This window comes from Lactuca saligna, chromosome 5, assembly GCF_052625555.1.
Source record: "Lactuca saligna cultivar CGN05327 chromosome 5, ASM5262555v1, whole genome shotgun sequence".
Classification (NCBI taxonomy): Eukaryota; Viridiplantae; Streptophyta; class Magnoliopsida; order Asterales; family Asteraceae; genus Lactuca; species Lactuca saligna.
In genome coordinates this window covers 316,282,740-316,293,482 of record NC_136421.1, presented here as the reverse complement: position 1 = coordinate 316,293,482, position 10,743 = coordinate 316,282,740, and the positions used below count along the sequence as shown (strand labels likewise).

The following is a 10,743-nucleotide window of genomic DNA, read 5'->3' as shown; positions in this document are numbered from 1 at the left end:
CATATATTGTGGTTATTATATGTTTGAGTCGTCATATTTGTGCATGAGGTTGTCAACTACCTTGATGACACATCACACATGGGTGTGTGATCAAATTGATCATGTGTGATCACATGCAACAATAATGAAGGAAACCTTGATTTGTGTATGTTACAAGTAATATTTGAGATAAAAAAAAAGGTCCCATTTGGGGAGAATGAAAGAAAAAAAATGAGGGAAAACTATTAAAAGTTAAAACAAACAACACCTTACATAGATACTTACGGATTTTGTATATAAACTACAAACAAGTGGGGCTGATTCAAAGAAAAAACGGGTCAGCAAACTAAACTTAGAGAAGTTTTTTTTTTTTTTTTCTTTCTTTCTTTTCTGTATTGCATGTGCATGAGGTGTGTTGATTTTAGCAAGTTTCCTAGCTTAATGTTATATGATATTCTAAAGGGGGAAAGAATTTACATTACAAATAGTGAAGTGAAAAGTGTCAAACAAGATCATCTGGAGTGGTGTGTATGAGAGGTTGATGTAGACCAAGTGCTGAATCTGCTAAAATAGGCAGCCCCGGTGAATCCAAATCTATCCCATCTATCTCCCCATTTTCAGCCAGTGCTTTTTCCAAAGAAGCCTTTGCAACTTTAATGATGTAAACAATCATTATCACTATCAACCAACAAACCAAAACAATGTCATATACTCATATTTCATAAACTAGTCATGTCATGACTCATGACTTAAGAATGTGTTATGATTTTGATTTACCTGATATCATCAACCCAGAACCTATAAATATCTGCAATTACAGAAAACAGAAAATACAGGTTATGTGAAATGTACATTTTGCTCTTCTTTTTTTTTTTTAAATCAAGTTCTTTTTAGAGACGTTACCCAACGGGTTTTTGATATCTCATGCCAGCCATGTGTTACATCAGAAAGGTCCTTGAGAGTTGTTCCAATGTACACAAACACAAATGTGATTGGCTGCAACCCCACCAAAACAACAAAAGATTAAAAACTTAAATAATAAATAAAAAAATAATTATGGGAAAGTTGAAAGGAGCAGCGGATACCATCATCCCAAGCCAAGTGGCCAAGATATACTCCCACAAGCGAACAGGAGTAACAGATAAAAGGTAATTCAACACGTTAAATGGAAGCAAAGGAACAAACCGAAGCAACAAAACAATCTGTAACAAATAGAATCATTACATATTTAGATTTTAAAAAGAAATAAACAAAAATTCAATATTTATCATATCATATACCTTGAAGCCGGATCTCTGTATTGCAATAGCGATTGCCTGGAATTTGGGATACTTTTTTAACTTAGAAATCACATAAGAACGCCCTATCTGCATATACAAGACCAAATGATAAAGTAAAATAAGATATTCATATAGATGCCCAATAATACAGATTGTAAATTATTTGGCATATCCTGAAGCGCTTAAAGAATATGAAATTGAGATGCAGATATGCATCTTATGAAATGCTGAGTTCAACTATTAAAAAACATACTGTTTTGCCAACAAGGAAAGCAGCAGTTGCACCAAGAGTCGCACCAATTGAATCAGCAACAAATCCCACTGGCAATCCAAAAAGATATCCTCCTCCAAGCTGAAACATATATTAGAAACAAACACATAAGGACACATACATCTACAGTTTTACAAATGAAGAACAGAAATAAGTTCAGTTCTCACTGTAAGCACCGAGGCAGGAACTGCAAATACTGTTAGAGGGATGTAAGCAAAAGCACTGCAAATTTGAAGGGAAAAAAGAGAACATGAGACAGAGTATTTGATTGGATAATCAAGGGGAACAACTGATATGTAAATAGTTGATAATTTCATACAATGGAACTTAAGAGAAAAGAAGGTATAAATAGTAAGATACATTGGAAACAAGAAATGCCTTACAGAACAAGTGGACCCCAAGGACCCAACTCTGCCTTAATCCACAGCAAAAAGTTCTTCAAAATCTGTAGAAACACATCCAGTAAACACCAACATCAAATGAAGAGAATACATAAAAGCTGTAACGTGACAAATATTGGGAATAAACTCAATTAACAGTTTTCGCAAGACCAAATTAAACATGACACGAGGATAAAGGACAGATAGCATGTTTTTCCTGATTCTTAATGAACAGTTTTGGCAAGACCAAATCAACATCAAAATGAGGAGAAGATATAAGCTGTAATGATGACAAATATTGGGAATAAACTAAATGAACAGTTTTGGCATGACCAGATTAAACATAACATGAGGATAAAGGACACATAGCATGTTTTCCTGATTCTTAAAGAAAAGTAAAGAGAATATGTGAAAATTTCTTATATTCTAGGAATTCAAGTGGGAATCGAAGCTTATAGTTACAACTTTAACTGTTCTTGTTTCGAATTTGTTTCCATAACCATTGAATTTAAGTTCTCATACGTAATCTAACGTCTATTTCAGTCAATTTATTCTCAAAACCCTGTATTCACAAGCAATAAACCTTTCAAAAAAAAATGCTTCTATTGTTCTGAACTTAACCATATACAATGTTCTTAACAGTAAAAGCAGGTACCGAAAAAGTGTAATGAGGCATAACCTTTTCGACCGGGAGAGAGTAACATGCAAAGGCGAAGACAGCGAGAAGAATAAAAAAAAGAAAGGCGCGGGCGGCGGACGACCATGTAAAGGCGAACGAAACCTTCATCTTCATCGACGATAATAACCGGCGACGCCACGGCCGGGAATCCTCGTCGTCTTCGTTTCCGGTCAGGTCTTGCTTTAACGACGACCTTGCTCTCAATCCCACTGCGTTCGCCAGATTTATTGAATTCGCAAAGGAACTAATTGTACATAATTTTGCTCAAATTCGCAAACAGAAAATCATTCAATTGTACCCGAAATGAAATTGAATCACAGAGATCGTGGTAATAATATCTAATGTAGATAATCGAACTCCGTCGCCGACGATCGGGATTCAGATTTCTCCCAAACCTAGACTTCTGCATCAAGTAAATTATTATAGTATTTCACACTTGCTTCCGGTGGTGGGACCCACTCACCTAAAATCTCAGCAACGCGGAGTCGGTCCAGACAGAGAGGGCGATGGGGAAAGTTTACATGTGCCACGTCATCGTGGGCCTGAACTCGTTATATTTAAATGGGCTTGTTTTATGGGTATAGTTTTAAAAACGATAAATACAATTAGTTTTTATAAAGAACAGATTGATTATTAAATAAGAAAATTATTATTATCAAGTTGAATAAAAAGCAAAATATAAATTATGAAAAGAACGAGTCAACGGGTACGGGTTTGACATCTGCTTAAAATACATTAAAGGTTTGGCACCAACTTGAATTGCATTATACAAATAAGTCAAATCAAAATCTATTCTATAAAAATAAGTTAGATAATTATTTATCTGAGTTTAGGATAAATTTAAATTCGTAGTATAAGTTTTGGTTATTATTGTTGATAATTTAATTGTTCTACAAAATCAGTTTATTTAATAATTTATTAAAAACAATTGAGTAATGATTATAAATTTTACTATATAAATTTAAGTATTTTTTGTAAGCTTGGTTTTCACAAGCAATAACCTAATTTTTAAGTGTAGCGAAGAGATAGAAATTTTACAAGTAATAACCCGATTAAAAACATTTAAAATCAAAAGGTATTTTTGTCAACCCTCATTTTTTTAAGGAAAAAATCATTTAAAATTTTCCGTCTCAAACTATAAAACCCGAGTGTATATCAAAACTCATAATTAAATCAGATTTAAATTAATTTAATAAATAAAAACAATCTAAAAATCAAAATTCCATATAAATGTACTAAATTGCCCTTCTACTATTCTCTCTTTAATTAACGTGTCCTATAGAGAGATAAATCATTCTATTTCATTTATTTTCACCGATGGGTTATATTTTTGCTATCATTCATTGTCATCATCACTAAAATATGTTTTTAATCTTAAAAATGATTTGAGCATTATTATTATCCTCCCTCCACGCTTTGGTAGCTATCGCCACACCATGTTTGTACATCTTTTCCCCTCCCTTCCTAACTCATCTCGGATATCTAGTGATGCGATATCTCGAAGCCACCTCCGGTGATTCGATACTCTTCAACCAAACACTTGCATGACAGGTCTTGATGATCCTAACCTCAACAGGTGATTTTAGGCATTTTCTATATCTATTTCAATGAAAAACAAATTAGAGTCACTTTAATTTTGAAATTCACAACCGATTCATGTTGAATTTATGTTTTTCAAAATTGAAAAGTGTAGTGAGTTTCTATTTGTTTTATATTTAAAGGTTGTGTTATGAGACTGTGATCTATGTGGAATTTATTGATGATTTATAGGTGTTACACTACGAGATTGTGGAGTAGATCGTTATCATTGCGATTTGCAGTAATTGTTGACACATGGAGTGGTATATTGTTATGTATGTCCCATGCGCTACCTGTGAATATTATTGCAAGCATCGTGTACTTTCTTTCTGTGTCATCGTTACAGTTCATTTGTTTTATTTGGTCTTATATCATTGTATTTGCTCGTGTTCAGACTATAATTAGGGTTTCGAATACTAAATTTTCACACATCTTATCACCTCAGTACCAATTTAACCGATTGTTATTGATTTACAAAGATTCGAAATTTAATCCATAATCATCCACCTCCTAAAAGCATGTCAAATGCAACATGGATTACACATGTGATAATAACAAAGAGGTGTTCTTCAACTAAAGTGTGTTGTTTTCTCTCTTGGAAAATTTAGACGAGGGGAGTGACAGAGTATTTTAGTACAATCATATGGAATTTTGATCTTTAGATGGTCTTTTAATGTTAAATCAAATTAAACGTGATTAAATTATAAGTTTGGAAATAAATAAGCATGAGCTTTATAATTTCAGTCATATATATATATATATATATATATATATATATATATATATATATATATATATATATATATATATATATGCAATTTTAAAATTTATAAGGATGTAGATGTAAATTAAAGTTTTATAAGGATATAAACGAAAATTTCTTTTTTTATTCCTCTACATTAGATATATAAGATCTATACTAGAACACTCAAACTTTCCCACCAAGGTCCAAGAACATTCTTATAACGCCCCAAAAATATTAAGTAATTTTTTTTATTTTTAAGTCAATTAAACTATCAATGATTGATTTCATAAACCAATAAAAGTATTACAATGTAGAAAATAGTTATCAGAGTGCAAATCAAAATCATCGAATGTAGAACACTGGTGGATGTTGTGTGATCATGCCAAGCCCTTCCCTTCGAACGAGATGTACCTAAAACCATAAACATAAATTGTAACACTCACAAAAATCATGATAAATTTAAACTTTTCAAAACCAACCAAATACACAAATTGTTTACAAACATAGACTCAAAAGTATTTCAACATCAGGGTTCCCAAAATCATAAGTTCAAAACATGAGGATGTGTACGGTCACGCCTTAGCCTTCTCATAGTCATCTGAAGTACCTGAAACATAACGCAAAACTGTAAGTCAACATTAAGTGAGTTTCCCCCAAAATATCAACACATAACCAAATAACATATATACAAAACAACATGTCGGGTCTAATCAACCACCGAGTTGGAATACCCTAGGCCCCTCAACCACCGAGTTGGAACACCCTAGGTCCATCAATCATCAGGTTGGAATGCCAATACACTATGGATCCAGTTGTAGAATACTTATACTTGACAGAAGACTCAAATAATCCTTTGAGTAGAAGATTCATTCCTGAAGATTCATCCAACTGTAAGTGTCTTAGCACTTTCGATCTGCATGTTACTCCATACACCAGAATCCTCTCATCACGTCTTCTTCCCGAACAGCGTGCTGCCTCTTATCCACTTTCCGAATGAACCGAGACCTCCCAGGTCACAACTTATTTGTCAACTATCTGGAATATCGGACTTCCACCCGGTTGCTGAGCCGAGCACCTCTTAGTCGCTCCCCGCGACTTCCGAAGAAAACTTCGGCTATCGAAATTGCCCTATCCACATTGCTACTCTTGGCTCTATAAATCCTAGGATCCCCGATCCCATACCTTGACCACACGCTCTCTGCCAGGTCCCACCTGCATCACTATAAGCACACGGGCCTCGCCCATGGGTCCCACCCAAACTATATCACAAAGTGACCTTGCCCACAGGTCCCACCTATCTAGGGCTACACAGGACCAGCTCCACCTCGAATCCCAACGACCTATCCCTTCCTAATCCTAATCCTGTTGTGGCCTTTCCACAATCCTATGAATTGAACCACCTTGGCCTAACTTATCTGAATGAACTTGTAAATGTTACGGCTTATCCCGTAGTCTAACATCACTTCCTCACACTATTTGCCTGCATGAAAAATGCTACAGCTGCCCTATAGCCGTATAACACTTACATGCTATCTGGCTGTTGGTGAATGCTACGGCTATCCCGCAGTCTTACAACACTTCACATGCTAACTCAAATGTTGACCATCGTCATACCACTGATTACCAATCTGAATACGTCCAAAGTCGAGCACTAACGCGGTCTAGTATCCTGACGGAACTCGCGTCCTGACGGGAATTCCCAACCTGATTTCCCCAACACCAGCTATCAACACTAAGAAGATGTGAACCCAACGTTGGGAAGTTTCCCAAAATCCCAACTCACACACTCCTCGACCCAAATAGCCACTTGGATCGTTTTCCTCCCCAGCAGAAATACGTAATCATCTTAGTTTCGCATCGACTTCCGTTCCTGGAGACCTGAACGATTCTCTCCCACTTTGATTCAACTAAAAGCTTACAACGCTCAAGATTGGAAGGAGTCTCAATCCTTCATTCCATTCAATGATCAATCTGCTGGAGACCAAAGCTTACCACTGTTAGTGTTCCCAAAACTAACCAATCACTAAATCAGTACGACTCTTGAAGACTAACATAACACCTCCCGAGTTGCAATAACACTTGCTACAGCTACCGCATCCTAAGAACCCACTATATAAGGACACAACCTCATACTAATATTCTAAGATTCATGGTATGCAGATGGCATATAATCCGAACATAAGCAGAAAGTTTAACTCCAATATACACTTACTCATATATATATATGCAAGATAATGGCAATAAAATCGTAATAAAATTATTATGGAAACAAAAGATACACACCTGCAACATTGGAAACCACTCTCATCTCCTTGGTAGTCAACTGGAATGCCCTGCTCCTCGCCGCAGGTGCCTCTGCCCGGCCCAGACTGCCGTCAGTGATCCTTAATGTTACAGGGGCAGGTATCATCACCTATCCCACTGCAACCAAACTCGGGTACTGGGCCTTCGTGTGGCCCCGCTAACTGCAATGAAAATAGATCAAGTCTGATCCCTGTGTGGTGGTAGCAGTACAATCCGTGCTATAATGACCGATTTGACCGCACTTGAAGCAGCCAGAATCACCCCCACTACCACTCCTACATGCACCCTCGTGTGTCCTGTCGCACTTACCATAGCGGCTACGGTCCTGATGACCCTTCAACCTAGAATCCGATACTTTGGGCCTCTTTCCCGACTCTGCAGTTGTCTAAACATTGTCTGGCCTCCTCTTCCTCTCTGCCTCTAAGTCGATCTCCCTCTCCCTGGCTCAATCGATCATATCCCCCTGCATCTTGCAGCTGGATTGGCTCACAAACTATCTAATGTCACTCCTTAACATCTTGTGATATCAGGCCTTCTTCATCTCCTCGTTCGCTACATATTGTGGAACGATAAGGGGCCTCTCCCTGAACTTAGCGGTGATCTCCGTCATCATCTCTGTAGTTTGCTCGAGGTTCTGGAGCTCCCATGCTAGTTGTTGCACCTCAATCACTGGTGCATACTCGGCCCTAAACTTGGCTGTGAAGTCACTCCAAAACATTGCATCAATAGCGGAATCATCTCTAATAGCATGTCCAACCTCCCGCCACCAATCACGTGCTCTATCCTTTAGAAGACAGGAGGCGAGTCGGACCTTGTCCCCATCGGGACACCAACTAATACGAAAAGTGTTTGTGACATCTGTTAGCCACCGACTGCTAGCAATGGAGTCCTTAGCCCCATGATAGTCTGGAGCTCCACAAGCTCTGAACTCCTGGAAGGTCATCGTGCGCGCCCCCATCGTCATCTCAGTGCGGAACGCACTCAATCTCTTATCAGGAATCTCCAAGATACCCTCCTTGACCGTACCGAAGATCATAGGAGTCTATTCAATGATATTGTGTGTAATCTCAGCTGAAATAAACTTTGTTATCTGATCATCAAGCTACCCGGCTCCAAAACTTGAGTTTGGTCCCTCGCCTACGCCAGAACTGCCAATTGGCCTAGTGTGTAGCATCACCATGTTGCAACATATCATAACAACCATCAAAATACTCACCACTACTGAGGGATCTCACACACACTACAAGTTTCTTGGTTTTATCTTAGCCCTCCTTGACTCGAGTACGGATCCTCTGCTTTCAGTAGTACGAGCCCATACTACCTTCCACATCTATTCGTACTTTCCTCAAGGATTGCCTTGAATCCACCAAGTCCCTTTCACTACTATTGCTTTCCACGCTAATCTCATCCTAGGCTTTCCCTAGGGTAATCTCTAATCCACCCAGTCCTCAGCTGCTGAAGGATTTTCCATCAGTGTAAACTAGCCACCTCATGAATATAACCACATGCAACAGAGATCAGATAATCATTCGAGTAAAATACTCATCCCTAGAACGGTTGGACTAAAATGAGAGTTGCACGGTATGTTCAGGTCCATCCCTCTAATATTATCCGGCATATATCCCATGTGAATTAGCATATTCACTTAGCGGTTAACTCACATCACCAGGAGTCCCACAAATCACAAAGCAAGTAGCATTAAAACATTGGAAAATCTAACCAACATAACCCAATAAAACCATTATATCCTCTAATTAAGAATCTGTACTGGCATAAAATACAAAGACTCATATAATCACGCATAACCTAAACAGGCTATCCTACCAGCTGATCAATTCTAGCATGCAAATCTACAAGATCATATAAGCATATAAAGGTTTCTCTCCTAGATCCTTAGCTCTAATCTATCATGTGAATCACATACTCATAACATAGACGTATATGGATAATTTGGGAGAACTTACTTGAGCTCGATTGATTGCATTCACCACACCCTTTTCTCTTTTCAAAATCTTTTTTATAAAAATGGTTTGATTTTGAAAATTTTCCTACCAATCCTTAGTTTGAGTTTTAACACACCGCCCAAATCCCTTAAACCAAGGTTCTGAGACCAACTCGAAACATCCTAAACATCATGACCAAAAATTTTATTTTTAAATCATTGAATAAACCATAGTTACTGAAAATCATTTATCAAACGAGAACCATAATATCTCAAAACATTGAAATCAATATATCAATATCAAAACATATGTAAAATGTATATCGGAGTAACATTCCAAGCTAAAAACATCGTTGTGTGCAATGCAGTCATCCCGAACTCTTCCCCTTGCCACTGGAAGTACCTGAAACCAAAACCGAAAACCGTAAGCACGAAGCTTATATACCATACACAAAATCACATAAACTGGGGCCGCGCCCCTTCCTCGGGCCCCTCCCAGCATCGGACAATGTCCGGCATCAGTCCCCGCTTGGCATCGAACCCCGCTCGATATACAGATCTATTTCTCCCAGGCCCCGCCCACTATACACATACAAACAATAACATATAATCATGCTAGCACATAAAGAATCATACATGATACTATACATTCTAGTTCTAAGGCCTCGCCTATCATCGGCCCCGCCCTCACTCTGCTAATGATGAGATATGGAACCTCGTCCACACTCAGCTAATGATGAGATACGGGGCCCCGCCCACACTTACCTCCCTACCAAGCGCATACAAGTATCACAAAGACAACAAGTATAACTAAACATGCATTCCTTCATCGAGTACCACCCGACATTGAACCGTAGCTTGGAAATAAACATATAAACATTCCTCGGGCCTCGCCTGACATTGGATTGGAATCTGGAAACATAATAACCTATATCGGGCATTGACCGGTATCGGACCTTAGTTCGGAACATGCTAACATACATAAACAGGCCGGCATTGGTGCCTTCGACCCGTTCTTTTAGATATCATTCCATCCTCAAAACCCTTTCAAGGGTCAACCTTGGTCAAGGTCCAGGTCAAATTCAATTTAAAGTCAAAGTCAAAGTTAACATGTGACATCCCTAATTTTCTCGGCCAGAAAATACTGATTTAGTTTATGCTTTCAAAATAAAATCAGAGTAATTTTTTAAAATATGTTGCGGAATTTGTTCCCAAAAAGAATATAATAAAAATTTAACCAACCATTTCTTAAAATAATAAATATTTTCATTATATATAAAAAACCTCGGGATGCCATGTTCTAAAACAGACCAAAAGCATAAACAATAAATTATAAGCCTTACAACAAATATCTACAACTATTGGCTTATAATTCAAAAATCCCTCTTCAACCTCCAAACTACGCTCGGGGTCCACTACCTGTATTACAGAAAGCTGAGTGGGTCAGACTTGGGAGCCTGGTGAGCATATAGGGTTTTCAACCCACAAATAATAAATTTATTAATTTTCATCAACCAAAAAAATAAATTTATTAATTTTATCAACCAACAATAACTCTGATTACCCATTCTCGTTATTCTCACTT

At 37.6% G+C, this 10,743-nt stretch overlaps 1 protein-coding gene across 2 annotated transcripts; it reads right to left on the bottom strand.

Moving 5' to 3' along the window:
- Positions 1-224: 224 nt before the first annotated feature.
- Positions 225-3,007, bottom strand: LOC145048686 (SNARE associated Golgi protein family). Of its 2 annotated transcripts, XM_078997274.1 has the most exons (10): positions 2,888-3,005; positions 2,590-2,798; positions 1,914-1,975; positions 1,698-1,752; positions 1,513-1,611; positions 1,260-1,346; positions 1,065-1,181; positions 883-975; positions 757-787; positions 225-657 (listed from the first exon to the last, which is right to left on the bottom strand). In XM_078997274.1, the coding sequence occupies exons 2-10, from the start codon at positions 2,701-2,703 to the stop codon at positions 482-484; spliced, it is 834 nt and encodes a 277-aa protein (XP_078853400.1). In that variant the 5' UTR covers positions 2,704-2,798; positions 2,888-3,005; the 3' UTR covers positions 225-481. The 2 variants fall into 2 exon arrangements, with proteins under 2 accessions (XP_078853400.1, XP_078853398.1); XM_078997272.1 differs by having other exon boundaries at positions 2,590-3,007.
- Positions 3,008-10,743: the final 7,736 nt, after the last annotated feature.

Coding starts and splice junctions, on each gene's coding strand:
- LOC145048686 (XM_078997272.1), bottom strand. CDS start 2,703: ATGAAGATGAAGGTTTCGTTCGCCTTTACATGGTCGTCCGCCGCCCGC. Junction 1,753..1,913: donor CCTTGGGGTCCACTTGTTCT/GTAAGGCATTTC, acceptor TCAAATTTGCAG/TGCTTTTGCTTACATCCCTC. Junction 658..756: donor TTCTGGGTTGATGATATCAG/GTAAATCAAAAT, acceptor GTTGGTTGATAG/TGATAATGATTGTTTACATC.